At 39.6% G+C, this 20,970-nt stretch overlaps 1 protein-coding gene across 9 annotated transcripts in view; it reads right to left on the bottom strand.

Moving 5' to 3' along the window:
• Window positions 1-203: 203 nt before the first annotated feature.
• Window positions 204-20,970, bottom strand: part of PPP1R21 (protein phosphatase 1 regulatory subunit 21) — a 37,466-nt gene continuing 16,699 nt past the window's right edge. For 4 of the 9 annotated variants that reach the window (XM_075147332.1, XM_075147329.1, XM_075147331.1 and 1 more), the window contains 13 exons: window positions 20,078-20,179; window positions 19,914-20,002; window positions 18,912-19,048; window positions 17,810-17,902; window positions 15,802-15,929; window positions 15,207-15,359; window positions 14,340-14,432; window positions 9,546-9,779; window positions 8,017-8,052; window positions 6,660-6,776; window positions 5,623-5,721; window positions 3,270-3,398; window positions 204-1,437 (listed from right to left, as the gene is read on the bottom strand). In XM_075147332.1, the coding sequence (XP_075003433.1) occupies window positions 1,408-1,437; window positions 3,270-3,398; window positions 5,623-5,721; window positions 6,660-6,776; window positions 8,017-8,052; window positions 9,546-9,779; window positions 14,340-14,432; window positions 15,207-15,359; window positions 15,802-15,929; window positions 17,810-17,902; window positions 18,912-19,048; window positions 19,914-20,002; window positions 20,078-20,179 (1,440 nt within the window). In that variant the 3' untranslated portion in view covers window positions 204-1,407. The other 5 variants (XM_075147333.1, XM_075147330.1, XR_012673185.1 and 2 more) reach the window with 5 other exon arrangements.

The following is a 20,970-nucleotide window of genomic DNA, read 5'->3' as shown; positions in this document are numbered from 1 at the left end:
GCTAAAGTGGACTCGGTGTACTTTGCACACTGCAGCATTAGGTACAGAAATGCAGCCTGGCTCAAATAAAGAGAAGCACTACTAAGAGTAACTAAACTGATTTAATTACTTAAGCTCACCTCACCAGGAACAGCTGTTAACATTTCACCACAATACTACATTGTGCAACCTGGATATAACCAGAATCAAGAAAAAAGTCAAGCTGGTTTCATGTAGTTGATTTTATTATTACATACTAATAATACATATCAACACAGCTGTTATCAGAGTAAACCCTTAGGGACAAATAACTGCCATAATGCAAAATCTGGAGCAGAAGATCAGTGTAAAGTGTGGAGCAGCACAGCATCTGATTAAAAAAAAAATTAAATAATCAATGCTGTGAAAACTCATAGTATTAGACTTCACTTTTAAAAAAAAAAAAATCTCAGGAGAGGCCTAAAGTTCACAAACTTCCCAAAACAAAGGAAAAGCCATGTGCATCCCCCCAGTGAATCCATCAGGACTTAATTCCATGAAGACTTTTTGCAAATTCAGTGTTTAAATCTTCTACATATTTCATATTCTTCTTTACTGTAAGAAAGCACAGTAAGCTGATCTATTCTACACACATATATTGCTTCACTGTTTTGGGGCAAATTACAATCACAATTTCCTCTAGCTTTAAACAGCTATTTCAACAAATATATATATACATGTATGTGTAAACAAAATGCCTAAGTAAGGGCTTAAAGCAATTTCATAGAAGTATCCCAATTCAGCTACTTGTGCTCTTTACTTCAAAATCCCAAGTGCCAAATACAAGCAGCAAAAAGCTTCCACTATTGCAGTCTAAAATAAAATACTGATCCCATTTACTTGTGTGAATTTATAGAAATCATTTAAAGCCACAATTCCAATTAATTCAAAAGGGCTGAGATTAGGAATAAGACATTTACAGTAACGGCACAGCTTGCATGGCCAAAAAAGTCTCAAAATTAATTTTTAAACTGTTGTTAACAAGTAAAGGAATGTACATAGGTTGACAGTTTAACATATAACTCAAAAATAGACAACTACTGCACTGATCCAAATTTGTTAATGCATAATCATATTTGAAAATATACAAAATCTGAAGTTATTACATGAAATTAAAACCTAGTTTTAAAAAGTGCACAGTAAAAACTGAAGGTAATTACTATATAAATTATCCACAGAGTGTGTATTTCCTGGTTTAAAGCCAACATTAAATTCTGTTTTATCTGTTACAAGTTCTAAATATTTTAAAGCCATTTACAGCACCAAATCAGTTTTTACTAGACCCAATACCACCTCTGCTTCCTGTAACAAACAGGAATTAGACATTGAATGTTCACTAACTGCATCCTCTGCAGCAGCAGCTTCCGAAGACAGTTGATTAGCTGTAAGCTATCGATTTTTGTTCTTTTTAGAATTTCCCTGCAACAAGAAACAAGTGAACAGAACATGTAATTCAGATAAGAAAATCTATACAGACAACATGTAAAACCTGACGTCTGATAATTTATGCCTACAGCAAACAAAGAACAGTCAAACTGAAAATAAACAGTCCATAGGCTTTTAATAATGGAAGCTTGTATTTGCTTGCTCTGAAAATCGTTGTCTTTACAGGCATAACAGAGGAAAGTACCAGATATTTCAAATAAGCACAACAGTACCTTACTTCACTTGAAACCTGTGGAAAAGAGACATTTGAGTTATGTCCCAAGACACTCAATTGTATTAATACCACTAATATTGTAAGGTCAGTGAAGGCAAGTCAAATCATAATTCACCCTTAAGTGATATTTCAAATATAAACCTTATAGGATAATTGCCTCAAGTTAAAATCAATCCCCCACCCTATCATTTTGTTCCAAAACAAATTTAACTTTAACTTGGTCTATACAGAATATTCCTAGTTTAGAAAAGAATTTGTTCTACAACTAACCAACCCACACTTGACTTGCAACAATTCTACAAAGCCAACGTGTAGCTTAAAATAAACTTTTGTGCAATAGTTACTTGCTGGCAATTCTCTGTCTTCCTATTTCCTTAAGATAACATTTGTTTTTAAATCTAACCAACAACTCTCTCCAAGTGATAATGGCTTTAACTGCATCATTTTGATTTCAACTAAATCACCTTCTACATTTGGTAACGTTTGAAAATCCATGTCTACTGTTGCGAGATCCTGAACTACCTCCTTACAGAGTACCACTTCAAGTCTTGAAAGTATGACAAGTGAAAAATTCCAGAAAAGCTTTTATAAAAACATGCAGTGCTATGATCAGTATGTAGCCAAGAGCTTCCCCCTAAAAACACAAGCGCTTATACACCAAAAAGTAGTTTTAAAAGATTGCGATGCCAAGTCAAAACACTCTGACACCTGGAGAAAAACTGTTCTGTACATGAGGGGAAGAGTCTACTCAAAAATAAAAATTGATGTAATGGGATCTTTAATCAAAACATGGAATTTTTTTTTTTTAACCCTTCAGTGAAATCTGCTTCCATGAATTCCACAATTGAGGAGAATAATGCTACCTTATTAGTTTCACAGCCAGACTAGTGAAGGGCAAAGGCCCTCACAAGATCTGTTTCTCCCTAGAACCGTCAGGATAAGATATACCATGATTTAAGCACTGACTGCTCACAGCAGACTTCTGTATTTTTCATCATTAACATAAAGGTAAGTCAAAAACTTGTTTCTGGTAAATGGATAGACTCCTTCCTTGGAAAAAAATTTAAATGTGCATTTTAAGTTCACAGAAGAACATAAGTGGCAAATTTTTCATTCCTACGTAGGAGAGACAGAAAAGCTAGAATATGGAAATAAAACAGAGAAAAAGAATAGCTGACAAGCACAAAGTATGCTACAACCAAGACAGGAGTGAAGGAAGGACACTCCTACCAATAAGTTAATCATAAACACCTGGTATCACTAGATGGATTTGCAAATAGTTCCATTTTCAACAGATATAAACAAACAAAAAAAAAAAGGTGCTGATCATCCACCAGAGGGTACACTTTGAAAGCCTACTTTGAAGCAGTGACATAAAGCGTTTCTTTCCCATGTGTATGTTTTGCAAGAATTTTTTCTTCACTGAAATATGCAGGACCAGGTTTGGAGTTTTCTTTCCAATTGGCCGAGAATAGGAATTATAGCTTGTGAATTGGTTTGTTAAAGGGTAGTACTGCAGGAATACCAAATGCAACAACCCACAGACCTCCAAACTGCAGCCAGTGCTTAATGTCAACACCTGGCAACTTACCTTACTAGTCATCTTTAGTGTATCAATTTCTTCCCTTTGTTTAGTTAATGTTTCATTCATACTGCAGAGATGGTCACTCATCATACTTAACTGATCCTCGTAACTTCTCTTTGTTGTCATCAATTCATCCTAAGGGGGGAAAAAAAAAAAAAAACAGAAGCCTTTGCTCAATATTAGTGACAAGTGGCCAAGCAGCCAACTTCTATCTCCACTTAGTAAGCTACACTTTCGATGCTGAATGTGTGCAATTAAGCTAAACCGTTGGAAAAAAAAAATCACTTGCTGAAAGAAACTCAATAGCTATTTTTCTTTTACCTGAAGTTTCATGCATGGTCTGTTCCCCTTATTTTTGCTCTGTTTCCTTTATAATTTTTCCCCTGCTTTTTACAGCTTACTTAAAAGACTAACAGCTAAGTTTTCCAACATTGCTTCCAGCCAAGAAACAAGTAAAGTTTATAGGATTAGAGCACGGCCTGTGCATGAACATCCATGGCATACAACGCTGAAGGAATCAGCAATCCACATGCAGTTGCAGAGATATGATCTCTCTGGCACTAGACAGACGTGGTGGGATAGTGCGCATGACTAGAACGCAGTGATGAAGGGATACAGACCCTTTAGGAAGGACAGGATAGGAAGGGGAAAAGTCATGCTTTACGTGAAGGAGTGGTTTGAAGACAATCAAGATCTCATAGGTAGGGATCAGAGGAGAACAACAAGGGTGATATGGGGGGCATTTGCTACAAGCCAATAGAAATCTCAACTCCAGACCCTGATCCTCATGAGGGATTTTAACCACCCTGACATTTCCTGGAAGGGCAACAAGGTGGGACACAAGCAATTCGGGAGTTCCCTTGCACGTGGTAAAGAACTCTTCGATACCAGTGATCAATAGGCCTCAGAGGGGCTCTCTGCTGGACCTGTTACTCACAAATAAGGAAAAGCTGGTCAGGGATGTGAAAGCCAATGGTAGCCTTGGCTGCAGCAACCATGAGTTAGTGGAATTTAAGATCCTGAGGGAAGCAAGCAAGATGAAGAATTACAGCAACCCAAGATTTAAGAAGAGTAGATTTTGGCTTTTTCAAGGTCTGCTTGGCAAGATCCCAGGTAAAACTGCCCTGGAAGTTAACAGAGCCCAGGAAAGCTGAATGATCAAGGACAGAGCAAAGAACAGTCCAGTGCTTACGAAGTTGAGCAACTGTGGCAGAAGGCCAGCACGGCTGTACAGGAAACTCCCGATTCAACAGCTTGGTCTGCACTGTCTCTGCTATGACCAAAGGAGGGGACCAGATTACCTTCAGAGGGCCCTTCCAACCTAAACAATTCTATGATTCAATATTATGCAGACTACTAAACATACAAATGTGCGCCTGCTATCTTTTCTTAGGAAGTTTAAGATGTAATTGGAGGTGAACATATGTTGAGTTGGCTATTGATTGTGGAATTTGTTAAAGGAACAGATCAAAAGAGCACTTTGTGCTCATGAACACAATTATTTTAAGTGTTTATCATTATATTCACTGCCTGCATGGAGCATTTTAGGTACTCACCATCTCAGACAGGTGAGCAATAAAGATATGAACTAAATATGAAGAAAACACAAAGGCATTTAAGCACTGAATATTTATATACGCTTTATTTTACTATTGGCTCCTTTCTGAACTGTGTGGAGGGGAAGGGCAAAGGGACAGGACATTCACAGGACATCTGGTATAAGAGTTTATTATCTGTTGTCAACAACTGCTTCTTAAAGATTACCCCAAAGTTATTTTTGCTTAATATTAAGCTATCCGTCTCAAAAAACCACCCTGGCATTTCTAAGACTTTCAGTCCCAGGTGCTAGAAAGGATTAAGAATTCAGTGTGTCATTTAGGAAACTGCACTTTCATCACTTTCCTAGTCCTGTTTCTAAGTTAAATGGACTGATGTGTAGTCAGCTTCGTCAGCATCACATCTAACTGAGGAGTAGATGCAAGTGCTGGCTGTATAGAAAGTAATCCTCCCCTTGCACAGGGAAACAAGCCACTGAAATCAGTCACACAACCACACCTCTGGACATAAAAAAAAAAAAAACCAAAAACATTTTCATAAAACACCTTGACATCAAGTGTGCTAAAACACAGGCTTGACTACTATAACCCTTTCCTTGCAAGCATGTTCTACTTCAACTTTATACCTGGGATTTGAAGCGTATTATTTAAGTCTCTTCTCTACATATCATTAGAGTTTTTGCATCACATAACTACAGATCTAGTAAAGGCATGACCGCGCTCAATGGTCGTAATTTTTCCCCTCTAACTTCCCCTTACACACAATGAAACACATCTATTGCATTATATAACATTTTACTTGCCTGTAATCTACTGATGTTTTGACTAGCTAGTTTCAACTCTTCCGTGAGCGATTCCTTGGACTTCTCTGCTAAAGACAGTCTTTTGGCAAGTGCTCGACACTGTCAATCAGAAGAGGATAGGGAGCGTGGAAGGGAGGAAAGTTAGTTCCAGAGTATTGCCTTGTGCCACCTTTAACTGATGGCTTTGGATGTTTCCATCTTTCTGTAACCCTTACGTTTCAAGCAACTTAGTCAGAGCTTATACACATTTTTAAATGCAAAGGTAATGTAACAGTTAACAGTAAATTTTTGTTTCATTTTACAGAATTACTATATAGCCCATCATCCAAATACCATATTTTTCACAAAATTACTAGGAAATATTTCATAAGTAAAAAGCAATACAAACAACTCACTTCATACATTGCTCAAATATCAGAGAAAGATGGTTCCTCCATACTATGTCATCTACTATTAAAAAAATATTTAAAAGGATTTGCTCTGTCAACCTGGAGCTTTGGTATACTCCACATCAGTTAATTACACAAATTGAAATGGCCACTCCTTTCAAGAAAAATTACCTATGATTTGAAATGAAAACAGGAAGTCATAGATACAATGAATTGTTTTGTTGATTCTTGAAGTTAATTTATGCCTAAAAACCAATCTCTCAGAGGAGAGCTGTTTTCATCACTTCATGATACACTCAAATATTTTTGAATGACATCAGCATCACTTTAAGATGAAGTCAAAACTAGCTTGGTAACTAAAGCCAGCTGCTTCAGCTTATATGAACAAACCTATACATAATACACATTGTACTTCTTAATACACCCAAGACAAGCCTACCAACGGATTTATTTAAAAAAAAAAAAAAAAATCTTTCTACAGTATCCATTTCTATGCATATTAGACCACAGCCAAAACACATATTCCAGGAACAGATTTTTATGAAACATTATGTTCCATATATTTAAACTCACTGTCATAACACTTGCCTGTGGTAAGTTCAAAAAGGGATTTACTGTTTTCAGTATAGACACTGCCTGCATGCTTACCTCAGCATGAAAGTGTACTGATTTGCTGTCAGCAAGCTGCAGATGAGATGTAAGTTCTGCTATCCTTGCCATATAGTGGTTTTTTATCAGGTCTTCACGAGACTCAACATCTGGAGCCTGGCAAAGCAAAAATTTAAGCAAACAGATATTTATGTTTAGTAGCCTGAACACTTACATCACAACATTGTCCTCTACACTGACTTCTCTTCTTCCCTCCTGAAGCCTGGCTGCTCTACCCGAAAGCAATAAATTCCCCAAACACAATGGACAAATTACAGCCGGTCACTCTGCAATTTTTCACTCTGATGGTAACTCTTAGTGTCAGACGTCCTTAAAGGACAAAGAGCTGACTGAAGATGTAAGAAGTTAGCCTGATTTAACATATCAAGTCTCTGATGAAGATGAAAACCCACTGCAGAAGTGGGCTGCTTTCACCTACATAAAAACTTACTGGCTTTTCCCAACAAGAAAGAATTCCTTCGCATAACTAAGTTTCAGAAGCTCACAACAGTCAGGACTATTTCTTATGTTGCATGTTCCAGAAGTTTGTTTAGGCATTTGAACTAAAAAAAAAAAAACAAACCAAACAAAAACCCAAAAAACCCAAACAAAAAACCCACAAAAACACAACTCACCAGTTTACTATAAGTTATAGAGTAACCCACTAGAGGCAGCTTTCACATGACTTGTCATTACCTTCAAGTTCAGCACTATGCAGTAGCTTTTAAGAACTTGTATCAGTTATTATCTGGCTCCCACCCTCTTTTTAACCATACCTTCAGAAGAAAAGGGTGAGTAAACATCAGTTCCCTGCAGTGTCAGAAAAGGGAAAGCACTGAATCTTACTCTGCTAAGTTCCTGCTGGGGCAAGCATTACGCTATAGCAGTGCTAAACAAAGAGTTAACATTTAGTCTGACAGCTGGTTTGAAGTTTCTTTCAGCATGACCTCCGGTTTGGGATAGCCTGTACTTAAGTGTTAAACACCAAGCACTACAGTCAGTGACTTTTCTGCAGCTTGAGCCCTTCCTCAAGAGTTAAGAGTTGAGGCTTGGAATGCAGTTAGGGTTATTGAAGTACAGACAGACCTACGCTTTCCTCAAATTACAGAGAGCAGATCTGGACCATAGCTCACACTGCTCCAAACTGCTTATGTGAATAAAAGATAACAGTTCACTAAACAGAAGTTAAGAAAGAGATGCATTTCAGAAACGAAGATACAGTATACAGACTACACGGGTGACTCATGCCATTATACGACAGTATTCTTGGTAATTAGACCTTAGACCTAATTAGTTTAACAGAATCAGAATTAAAGTATTTACCAGATGTACTTTGATAATGTTTAAAACAGATTACCTTTTCATTATCAGTAGTTATAGTCAACATTCCAATCTAGAACAAGGAAGAAAACATGCTTAAGTGAGAACTGCAAAAATAGATACTATAGCTGCAAGTCATTTTGGCTTCAGTCATAGGACTTTAAATTAAAAAAATCTTGCAACAGTTAAAACGAAAACCAAATTTAAGTACTTCCACCTGTAACATAAACAAGGGTAATAATACATATTAATGCCTTGAACAGAATTAAAGCTGACACCAACTCTCCAAATATATCCTTTGCCTTACCACGTACATAGGAAAAAAGCAATAGAAGCAACAAGATGCAGCTAACTTGTATGATTATGCCACTGATTATGCCACTGCTTGATTACATGAAACTAATTCAGAGGTACAGTAGTACATTGAAGCATTACTTTTTGTGTTCAAGAGCAAGGAAACCCATCTTGGATTTCTTGGCTACCTTCTGAATTCCTTTCTTTCCAGTTTGACAGTTTAGTGTGAAGCACTGACAGAACTCCAGCAGCGGGGCGTATGCGAATAAGTAGTTTCATGGAAGAATGTCTTCATAGAGACAAGAGGGTTTTTTCCCTGACCTCAACAGGACTCGAGATTTAGGTTTATGGGAAATACTTATATAATATGTTGACCTGTGAGTTACATTAAACATTGTGGCTAGAAAAAGCCATTCTCCTCAAACTCCTAACGGATCAAATACAGGATCAAAAACTTAAGATGCCAGTTTACTTCGAAATTGGGGATTTCAAAACAATTCACATGTCATTTTTATTCCGGAGCAGAAAAGTGGGGAGGAAAAAAGAAAAAAAAAAAAGGGAAGAATTCTATCGAGTGCTGAGCTAAGAAGATTGTTTCTTTCTTAAAGATGACATCCCTATTAATACCACTTTAGAAGTGGTAATTCAGAGGAAAGGCCTACCTCTTAACTACTAGCAATAAGCAGGAAAGGCATTTGAAGAGCAAGGACAGAATGCATGCCATATTCAAATGCAATTGTTGAGCCCAAGTTGTACGTGCCTATGAAGGTTACGTAAAAATCAGTGTTCCAGACAGCACTGAAAACTTGAATGGCTTCAAGTTAAAATTAAGTTATACTGCACTAACTTAAGTAAGTCTTCCAACCCATTTAAAAATACTAATTACCTACTTCCGTTTGCTTTAACATACCTACAGATGAAAAAAAGTATTGGAAGCTCAGAGCCAACCTGAGATATACACTACTTGCAAGGCTTCCTGACTACAGAGTCAGAAAAACCTAGAAGTTCAGCATCTATTATTTCCCCCTCAGTCATACAAGTACAGAACTACAAAAATGTCTCCATGATACTAAAGATACCAAAGTCGCAAAAGCCAAAAAGTTCCAAACTTTGCAGAAAGTACTAGCAAGCAGCTTTGCAAATACAAGGAGCCCAAGTGTGAATGCATTTCAACACAGTCAAAAAGCTTTCGTTATTAGTGTTCCACTGATCAAACAGTACTACTACTGAAGAAAGTGAATTTTTCTCTATTGAAGGAAAAAGGTCACTTACCAGACTAGTACTTTTAATAGGTTCCCTTGGACTCTTTTCTGTGGTTTCCTTCTTTTGTTCAGCTACATTTGGCAAAACAGAACGCTCTTGTATAGTTTCAGTTAAATGTCCACTAAGAGAGTTCTTCAGTTTTTGGTTTTCTTTCTCTAGCTTTATTTTAGCTAACTGGGCCTCCAACATCCAGTGTTCTTTTTCTTGTTCAAGTTTTGCAATTTTCTCCAAACTCTGCTGGACCTTTAGGAGGGAAAGTTTACAGTCCAGGTTATTGAACACAAGGGGAAAAAAGTCACACAGGAAATGTTTGAAGACAGTATTTTAAACCATTACGTAAGTGAGCTAATGAATAATGCAGCAGACAAACAACTACTGATTCGAGCTGTACACTTAACTGTGGTCATGTCAAAAATGACCACGTTATTTAATTAGTCTGAAATATGCATCACGAAGTTACAGCTCATAGAACTGGCAACACCATATTAGGTTAAAATCAAAGCAGGGAAAAATTTTATGAAAACTTGAAAGATATGTGCCTGGCACTAGCACCACCTTGTTCTATGCTAGAGAGACAATCAATCTCTCCCCTCCCAGCTGCCCCACCTCACGCAGACAGAACAACCCACTTGTCCAGATAAGAAATCAACTATGGAACAGTACACATCATATCACTCCACACATTTCTGTTGAAATTCACCTCATCCCTACCAGTACACTTTGAACATTGGCCACTACAACAAAAACACCAAAGTCTTTCTTCTGTAAAAGTTCAATGACGGTGACTCAAGCAGTGTCTGAACATTCAAGCTAATAAAGAAGTTTTAGTATTAATCAGTTAGCCAGTCTCATTCACATGAGGAGATGGGCAAATTGTATAGGCTTTTCAAATACCATTTATTTGAAACCTCCCTCTGCCTCACCTTCCAGGGAAAAAAAAAAAACCAACCTACGCACACTGCAAGAATGAAACTAATCTATTAATAGACTTTAACTGAAAAGAAAAATCATTGTTTTTAACCAGTGCTAATAAATCCTGCATAGCCCAAAAAAGCACTCAAAACAGTACATAACATTAGAAATGAATACTTCAGTATGCCTTATTCTTGTCTTTATTTTGCATTTATTTGAATTATTAAAGATTGCCTGACTTCTTGTATTTATAAATGAAGATATCAATGGCATAATCCTCTCTCTTATAACTACGTGTACATTCTGCAAGTTCAGGAGAACAAGTCTTGGATAACCCAGCCTGACACGGATAAGTTTGACTTTCAAAACTCTACAAATAAAGCATCTACAGTCTAATTTTAAGCTTCAGTATATGCAAATACATAGAATCATACAGGTTGGAAAAGACCTCTAAGATCATCGTGTCCAACCGTCAGCCCAACACCACCATGCCCACTAAACCATGTCCCTAAGCGCCTCATCTACACGTCTTTTAAATACCTCCAGGGATGGTGACTCCACCACTTCCCTGGGCAGCCTGTTCCAAGGCCTGACCACTCTTTCAGTAAAGAAATTTCTCCTAATGTTCAATCTAAACCTCCCTTGGTGCAACTTGAGGCCATCTCCTCTTGTCCTATCGCTAGTTACTTGGCAGAAGAGACCAACACCCACCTCACTACAACCTCCTTTCAGGTAGTTGTAGAGCGCGATGAGGTCTCCCCTCAGCCTCCTCTTCTCCAGGCTAAACACCCCAGTTCCCTCAGCCGCTCCTCATAAGACTTGTGCTCCAGGCCCTTCACCAGCTTGGTTGCCCTCCTCTGGACACGCTCCAGCACCTCAATGTCCTTCTTGTAGTGAGGGGCCCAAAACTGAACACAGTATTCGAGGTGCGGCCTCACCAGTGCCGAGTACAGGGGCACGATCACCTCCCTGCTCCTGCTGACCACACTATTTCTGATACAGGCCAGGATGCCATTGGCCTTCTTGGCCACCTGGGCACACTGCCGGCTCATGTTCAGACGGCTGTCAGTCAGCACCCCCAGGTCCTTTTCCTCTGGGCAGCTTTCCAGCCACTCTTCCCCAAGCCTGTAGCGTTGCCTGGGGTTGTTGTGACCCAAGTGCAGGACCCGGCACTTGGCCTTGTTGAACCTCATACAGTTGGCCTCGGCCCATCGATCCAGCCTGTCCAGGTCCCTCTGCAGAGCCTTCCTACCCTCGAGCAGATCAACACTCCTGCCCAACTTGGTGTCATCTGCAAACTTACTGAGGGAGCACTCGATCCCCTCGTCCAGATCATTGATAAAGATATTGAACAAGACCAGCCCCAGTACTGAGCCCTGGGGAACACCGCTCGTGACCGGCCGCCAACTGGATTTAACTCCGTTGGCCACAACTCTCTGGGCTCTGCCGTCCAGCCAGTTTTTTACCCAGCGAAGAGTGCACCTGTCTAGGCCATGAGCCGCCAGCTTCTCTAGGAGAATGCTGTGGGAGACAGTGTCAAAGGCTTTACTGAAGTCCAGGTAGACCACATCCACTGCCTTTCCCTCATCCACTAGGCGGGTCACCTGGTCATAGAAGGAGATCAGGTTGGTCAAGCAGGACCTGCCTTCCATGAACCCGTGCTGGCTGGGCCTGATCCCCTGGTTGTCCCGGACATGGCTCGTGAGCACCCTCAAAATCAACCGCTCCATGATCTTCCCCGGCACCGAGGTCAGGCTGACCGGCCTGTAGTTCCCCGGATCCTCCTTCCCGCCCTTCTTATAGATCGGCGTCACATTGGCGAGCCTCCAGTCGTCCGGGACCTCCCCAGTTAACCAGGGCTGCTGGTAAATGATGGAGAGTGGCTCGGCAAGCTCCTCCGCCAGCTCCCTCAGTACCCTCGGGTGGATCCCATCCGGCCCCATAGACTTGTGAGCATCCAGGTGGCGTAGCAGGTCATTAACTTCATCCTCTTGAATTATGGGGGGTTTATCCTGCTCGTCGTCCTTGTCTTCCAGCTCAGGGGGCTGAGTACCCTGATGTCGTGGTTTAACCTGGCAGCAGCCAAATACCACGCAGCCGCTCACTCACTCCCCCCACCCCCAGCGGGACGGGGAGAGAATCGGAAGGGTGAGAGTGAGAAAAACTCGTGGGTTGAGATAAAGACAGTTTAATAGGGAAAGCAAAAGCCGCGCACGCAAGCAAAGCAAAACAAGGAATTCATTCACCACTTCCCATCGCCAGGCAGGTGTTCAGCCATCGCCAGGAAAGCAGGGCTCCATCACGCGTAACGGTTACTTGGGAAGACACAAACCATCACTCCAAACGCCCCCGCCCCTCCTTCTTCTTCACCCAGCCTTATATGCTGAGCATGACGTCATATGGTATGGAATAGCCTATTGGCCAGCTGGGCCAGCCGCCCTGGCCACGCTCCCTCCCAGCCCCCTGCACATCTGGCAGGGCATGGGAAGATGAAAAGTCCTTGACTAGCGCAAACACTACCTAGCAACAACCAAAACATCAGCGTGTCATCAACATTATTCTCACACTACATCCAAAACACAGCACCACACCAGTTAATAGGAAGAAAATCAACTCCATCCCAGCCAAAACCAGGACACCTGAGAATAACCACTCTGACTACTAAAGACAGAGGCAAAGAAGGCGTTGAGTACCTCAGCCTTTTCCTCATCCTTGGTGGCAACGTACCCCCCCGCATCCAATAGAGGATGGAGATTCTCCTTGGCTCTCCTTTTGTCATTAACATACTTATAAAAGCATTTTTTGTTGTCTCTCACGACAGTGGCCAGGTTGAGTTCTAGCCGGGCTTTTGCCTTTCTAATTTCCTCTCTGCACGACCTAACACGATCCCTGTACTCTTCCTGAGTTGCCTGCCCCTTCTTCCACAAGTGATAAACTCTCCTTTTTTTCCTGAGTCCCAGCCAGAGCTCCCCGTTCAGCCAGGCCGGTCGCCTTCCCTGCCCGTTCTTCTTGCGGCACATGGGGACAGCCCGCTCCTGCGTCTTTAAGACTTCCTTCTTGAAGAACGTCCAGCCTTCCTGGACCCCTTTGCCCTTCAGGACTGTCTCCCAAGGGACCCTCTCGACCAGTGTCCTGAGCAGGCCAAAGTCCGCCCTCCGGAAGTCCATGGTAGCGGTTTTGCTGGCCCCCCTCCTTACTTCACCAAGTATCAAAAATTCAACCATTTCATGGTCGCTAAGCCCAAGTCGGCCTCCGACCACCACATCTCCCACCAGCCCTTCTCTGTTCGTGAACAGCAGGTCAAGCGAGGCACCTCCCCTGGTGGGCTCGCTTACCAGCTGCGTCAGGAAGTTATCCTCCACACACTCCAGGAACCTCCTCGACTGTTTCCTCTCTGCCATGTGGTATTTCCAGCAGACATCCGGAAAGTTGAAGTCCCCCACGAGAACAAGGGCTAGCGACTGGGAGACTTCTGCCAGCCTCTGGTAGAATATTTCGTCTGCCTCCTCATCCCGGCTAGGTGGTCTATAACAGACTCCCAGCAGGATATCTGCCTTGTTGGCCTCCCCCCTCATCCTTACCCACAAGCACTCGACCTCGTCATCACTACCATCGAGCTCTAGACAGTCGAAGCACTCCCTAACATACAGGGCTACTCCACCGCCTCTCCTTCCTCGCCTGTCCCTTCTGAAGAGCTTATAGCCATCCATTGCAGCACTCCAGTCGTGTGACTCATCCCACCACATTTCCGTGATGGCGACTAAGTCATAGCTACAAACTAAGTCATATGTACAAACAACCACACACATAAATATTTGGAGACTATTTGATACTACTTTACCTTTCTAAAATACACTATCATATATGTTAGTAAAATTTATACCAGAATACCTGTTGTGCAAGACCTTCTCTACTTTCTGTGGAACTCAGAAGAACTCGGCGATTAGCCAAAGCCTCTTCATAAGGCACTGAATCTGCACAAGGCTGCAGAAGGATAAAAGAAACCTCAAAACATGTTTCACAGTAGATCAGAATATGTATTCTACTTTTATCTTCTTACTGCCCTGCTTAATTTAGCAAAGGGAAGAAAAACATCTTCCAAGTGTTTACCAGCCAGTAGAAAAAACGGTTTAAGCTCACAAAAAATACCACCCCCAAATGCACACCTGATTAAAAAGTGCTCAGAAAACCCCAGGTGTTACATAATGATCAAATGCATCTTAAGGTTCACTTTATAGACATTGCATTAAGTGATTTAATGATAACTGTTAAGTACACCATCACTTAATCGTTAATTTTAATGGAGACAACTGGGAGATCTGGCAGTGTTCAATCCTTTGGTTCAGCACATTTTCTCTTCCTTTTCAGGTGCTTTTTTCCAACCGCCATTGCTCTCCACTGTCTTCCAGTGAATGCAAGTCTAAGAATATGACGTCATTTACTCCATATTCCTGGTGAACAGTAGAGGAAATTTAAATAAGCAGCTACCCTCTTCTCCTTGGAGTCTTGGCACAGAAATAATTAGTGGAAATGGGTAATGGCAGTATTGGCACGTACCCTCAGCTGTGAGAGCAACTATGCTCTCTAAAGTTTTCAATAGCATTATTTCTCTAAGGGTTCCATTTCCTCAGCCAAAGATTCTCATTCAGAGGAAAATCCATTCCAAATACTGAAAATCCTTAGTTTGTACTCTCTTTGACATAACCAACTATCAACTGAATTGTGCTTTCTCTGTGCAAGCATGCTAGCTGAACAAACCTTCTTCAAAGACTTCATGTAAGCAACCGCCTTTTTCTTGTACTGCAGCATACACTCAGCTGAAAGAGGGCTGATGAACTCTGTTCCTCCTTTAGGGCCATAGCTCAACGAAGTAGTGAAGTGATCCAAGTTGTTGCTAAAGAACGAGGCAATCTAGACACATCAAGAAAAGTCACTTCTCTAATTAAGTTGACCAGGACGATTCACAACAGCAATTACTCTTTCAAGAGAAAGATAAGTATTTAGTGAAACTGGACTTCACAACAAGAAATTCACAGTAACTTAGACCATACTAACACAAAGCATCTTCTTCACAGTATCTACTTTTATCACCCATTCAGTTGTTTTTATCTTGTAGCCTGAAAATACCTTAGAACAAACCTGATACTATAGATTATTAATATCAGAGGCACACCTAGATCTTCCAAATCATTCAACTAAGGGGTTTTTGGGGGGGTTGGGGGGTTTTGGGATTTGTTTTTTTGTTTGTTTGTTTTTTGTGGGTTTTGGTTTTTTGTTTGTTTTTTTGTTTGTTTGTTTGTTTTTTTAAATTGCACAAGTTAGGGCATTATATTGAAACAAAAATATCCATTACCTTGCCCACTCCATTTGTTAAAGCCACAACAGAGGATAAAATACAGTCATTTGTAGTTATGAGTTTCTGTGTGGCAGTTGGAACGTCTTGTTCTAAAGTAGCTTTCTGACTGTAGTGCTTGGAAATGTCTAGAAAAAGAAAACACACATTTATGTCAAGTTATGGTTTTTGTCTATTTAAGCAACCATTTTCAAATTCAGCTTATGACCTCAGGCTTCAAACGCTTTTCCCTTCTTTAAGCAAGTTGTATGAAAGTTTATTCTGGATACTCTTAGTTCTTTGGTATACCGCCTTAGACAACTGTTTGTGATCATAAGGAATAGACACTATGCCTGTCACACAAGACAGAATAAAGGTGTATATTTAAGTGTACTCTGTATCCCAAAAATAATAGCTATATAGCGGATCCAAGCTCACATTGAACTAGCATTTCATTCCACAAGTACACTTCCCATTTCTGTGTGTTTACATCAGGACACTAAAGGTAGAACTTTTAGTCATGTTCAATATCTGAGTCTTAAGCTTACATAGCTTAGAAGGGAAGAGTATTTTAATTCTGCCAGAGCAAATCTAAAAGACTACCAGAAGTTTAGAATACTACTTCCTATAGTCTAAAATTGTTTCAGGCAAAATCAACAGAAGAGCATTCAGAGAGAAAAAACCCACAAAACTTTTCGAAAGCCATTCACAAAAATGTCTTAGCTTAAATACATTAATTAATTTCAACAGCGCCAAAATTTAAAAATACTCAAGTATTTATCATGTAAAAACAAACATTCCCAACTTGGCCTAATTAAAAATAAGTAATTATTTGACAAGTGAACACTTTGCACCTATCTTAAAGTACTATTGCTACACAATGGAGAAATGCCAAGCCATCACCACCAGAAGTTATAATTTGAGGCAAGCTTAAGCAGTTGGAAATTAGTTTGCATTGGGAAGGAAGGGAAGAAAGGGAAGAGAGGTGACAAATCAAGCGTTCTGGAGTATGGGAGTGTGAGGTGTTAAGCACAACATTTCTGCTGCTAGCTAATTAATTCTACTGACACTTTTCTTCAGTACTTTGCTTCTATTTTCTTTATTTCTTTTGATGAAGTATAAGTTGGGTTGGTTTTATAATAGTAACTATATCAAGAGGTAGAAGGTATTTATCAATAAACTTATCTATGTTACAAAACTCTTGGTTTAGTGTCTCATTTTGTTTGTGGTACAATCTCTAATAGTATCTTTTTTTTTTTTTTAAAACAGGGACACTGCAAAATGGGGCAGTGCTATTGACATCATTACTAAAAGACTAGAAAAAACAAAAAACCATTTTGCTTAAAATTATAAAAGCCTAATGTTTAAACAGCTGACTAGTATCAAAAGAATTCACCTATATGGATTATTTTCTCCCTGGGAACAGCTACATGGTTCAGAAATTCTAGGATATGCAGAAACATCAGTGTGTTATAACTCTGAGTTTTAACCAAGCATCACTTCACTGAAAATGTAACATATCCATGTCCTTCTGATAAAAGGAAGGTAAGCCATTTTCAAGGAGGAAGTTAAGTTTCAAAAGGAAATCAGACTTCTTTGTAAGCTTTGATTATATATTCATGTTAAAAATAGTAATCAACCTAAAAAATGCAAGAAAAGATTCCACTTTGAAGGCAGGTACTAGGTCAACAGTACAGAAGCAGGGGAAAATATGTATATTTAATGGCATTCCATTCTGTATGCTAGTTCCACTACAGTAATGAAGTTCAGTAACTAAAGTGATAATGCTCAGAAAGATCTAAAGTGCCACAATTAAATATTCCAGCCACTTAGAAGAACCAAGCTAACAGAATGGAGGCGTGAAAAACATAGTTAGCAGGTTTAGTTTCTTATCTTAGTTTGTAAAGGCAAAACAAACCAGATTTATCACATATTACACATTTAACATTGTTACAAAGAGAGTGCATGCGCGCTACGTTAAACAGAAAAAAAGCAGAGCTGGAACATACCACTATTCCTGTACTCTCACCTTTTAAAACATCGTGAAATCCATGAAGACTTGTAGCAATGTTTGTAAACACGAAGTTGTAATTTGTCCTAAGAAGTCCTTCTGGTTTTGTACCTAAAAGTACCATGAAGAAAGAAAAAAAAAAATTAAAATTGAACTATGAATGACAAAAGTTAGCTTTGAAAAATCATCCGATTTCCACCTACTAGAAACATTTAGAACTGAAGAATCATAACAGATTCATTTACTTAAATTTCCCCTTCTTTTAATATTAGATATATAGATAAACCAAATTTTGCCAGAATAGGCAGGTAAAAGACTTCCAAGTTCCCTAAATTTCATTCAGATTTTGCAAATATCCACTCTTTTGGTCTCAAAAAGCAATCATGCATGCAGAAAGACTTACATGCTCACTGTTGTAGGAAGGACCATCTGGGTCCTTCTAAAGAGTGAAGACTGAAATAACCTAGCTATACAATAACTATTTCCTCTTATTTGCATTATGCATTTGGACATAATTTCCCCACACACACAGGCTTTACTTGTTTTTATTTAGCCATTACCATGAGAGTTGTAGTTTGATAGAACAGGAGGAGCTGGAAGTGATAATTAGTAATAAAATGTAGTTTATTAACAATTTCGTGATTAAGAGACGACAAAAGACATACTATCAATCGTACTATAAAAACCTACAGTCATTTCTTCTCCTCTACAGTTAACTATGATTACGTAAAATGTGGTACATGTGACTGCTTGGTAATTTCCAGGCCTGCACCGTGCCCATGTCTATCCAGAAGGACAAGTGTGGAGCATTAAAGAAACACCCTACAGCACACTCAGTCTCCCAGCCTGGATCAAAGAGGGTCCAATATGACAGAGCATACTGCAGAACTCACTTGCCCCGTAAATTAGGCTGTACCTGAAGAGTAGCGTTAACCTTGTTTTCCTCTATCACAGAAGTGGGATTTTTTGTGTGTGTTTTTTTCGTGTGGTGGGGTTTTAGGTTTTTTGTTTGTGTTTTTTTTGGGGGGGTTGTTTGTTTGGTTGGTTTTTAAAATGGTCCAAAAGGAAAACTATAGCTTCCAGTCACAATGTAACCAACGGAGCCAAAACTGGCACTTACTTGGTAACGCAAGAAGACTAACGTATGTATGTAGCTTCTCAAAGGCTGCAGTCAACCTTTTCATGTCTCTGTGTAGCTCCATATTTCTAGCTCTTAAAGCAGCTGTGCAAAGAGAAGACTCACACTCTTCTTCCAAACTAGGAATATATGAATTATTTTTTTTAAAAAGTGAGCAATTATTTTAAAAAACAAGTTAATGAGTTTTGGAGTAGGTAGCTAGTGTTCTTTACATCCCCAGTCCAAAGCAACAATAGACTAGAAATTTATTTTAGAAAGGTTAACATATCAGAGTAACTTAGCAACACATGAAAATTACTGTGTGCATGTATTATCCCCACTCTTAGGGGCTTCAGTCACAAGTCAGGAAAGGTTTACACTCATGGCAAGAAATTGATCGCATCAGTTTAAAGACTTTTTCTTCTACTACATATAATGTACCTTTTGCTTCCTAAGGAGCAGGAGAACAGGTACAAAGAAGGCATAAAACACACTTTTTCTTCTTCTTTAATCCAAAATCCTCTTTTTAAGCAGTCCTTTGCACTAATAATTCACTGCCCTTTGACCCACTTGGGAACAAAGATTTTCACTGCAGTAGGGATGTGTATCTGGCCAAGTTTTACTACATTCCTATATTTACTGCATGATAAATAATCTTCAGACAGGCTCAAAAATTAACAGTTTCAGTGTATCATACCTGAATAGTATCAATCCTACTGAATAACATTAAGAAACATTAAAAATCTGTGCAACTTTAATTAACGTCTCATCTGGGGGGGGGGGGGGGAGGCTTTAAAATACATGGGTTTAGCTCTAATGTCCAGCTGAAAGAGACATGCATAACCTAAATGCTCAAAAACCAGCAGAAAAAAAAAAAAATAAGAGTTCTGCCTTTTAAGTCAGAGTGCTTTAAGGGTTGATATAGCATTTGATCTGTAGATGTTGACAATGCTGCATGCCTGACACTTCGTGCCCCTTTAATTTGATCTATCAAATCAAAAGTACCTTTTTAACTGATAAGGAAGAATCTTTCTTAAAAAGCATAAGTAGGAAGCTAAATGTTCTGAGAAGGCCTTCAATTTCACAGCTGTTTCCTGGAAGGAAAAACAACACATAAGTATTTTTGCTCTGTAAAAAACTCTTTCAATACTAAAAATAAGAAATCTTACCAGGACTGTCACAGTATCTTCTGTAATACTCTCAAACAAGTGAAGCATTCCTTCCTCCAGAGGGCGAACATAGGAAGCATTTTCATGAAGATACTGTGAGAACTAAGTACAGAGAGATTTTAAAATGGTGCTCGCTGAAGGCTCTTGCAAACTGTTTCAAGTTAACAGTTGAACAGTCCACTTTAGCAAAGCACCTATCATCTTAAATGATCCCCAGAACATCAATAATAAGATATAACAGTCAACTGGTGTACAGCAACCTCTTCTACAGAACACACACCTTGAGGGAAAGTGAGAAATAGTGAAGACTACAATGGAAGTCCAGGCAAAACCCCATCTAGGGCTTTGCCACAGCACTCTATCTCAATTTAACTGCCATGCACAGCACACCAAACCCCTGCTTTCTAAGTTTAAACGTTCTTGCATCCCTTGCTCAACTCCATCAAATTACAGCTAGATTCATGCACCATTAAGCCACCAGAATAAACTATCCTACCTTCCTCCCAGCTGTGGTTTGCCTCTCAGCCCTTATCCTGTGCATCAGCACAAACATTTGCACAGCTATGCTGTGCTGTGCAAAGTATTGAAGAACTAAACCAAGTTAAAACTGATAGCAAGAGATACATTTTAATCTTTATCTATATCCAGTCCAGTTTTCAACATGGGTCAAAGCATGCTTACGCCAATGCAAAGGATGGAGCAGTAACTAATCAAAGGGAGAATTCTTACTCTCAAGAACTATGACAGGTTTGGGCAATTATGAAACTTTGGCCTCATAGAACTGCCTGACTTTGCTAAAAACTGCTTAAGTAAATTCTATGGCTCATTTCGCCTTCAAAAAAAGTATACCTGAGAACAAAGGTGTTTACTCTTGCAAATAATCAAAATGCAAC

Source organism: Calonectris borealis, chromosome 3, assembly GCF_964195595.1.
Source record: "Calonectris borealis chromosome 3, bCalBor7.hap1.2, whole genome shotgun sequence".
NCBI classification, from domain to species: domain Eukaryota; kingdom Metazoa; phylum Chordata; class Aves; order Procellariiformes; family Procellariidae; genus Calonectris; species Calonectris borealis.
This window is presented reverse-complemented; position numbering and strand designations above follow the sequence as displayed.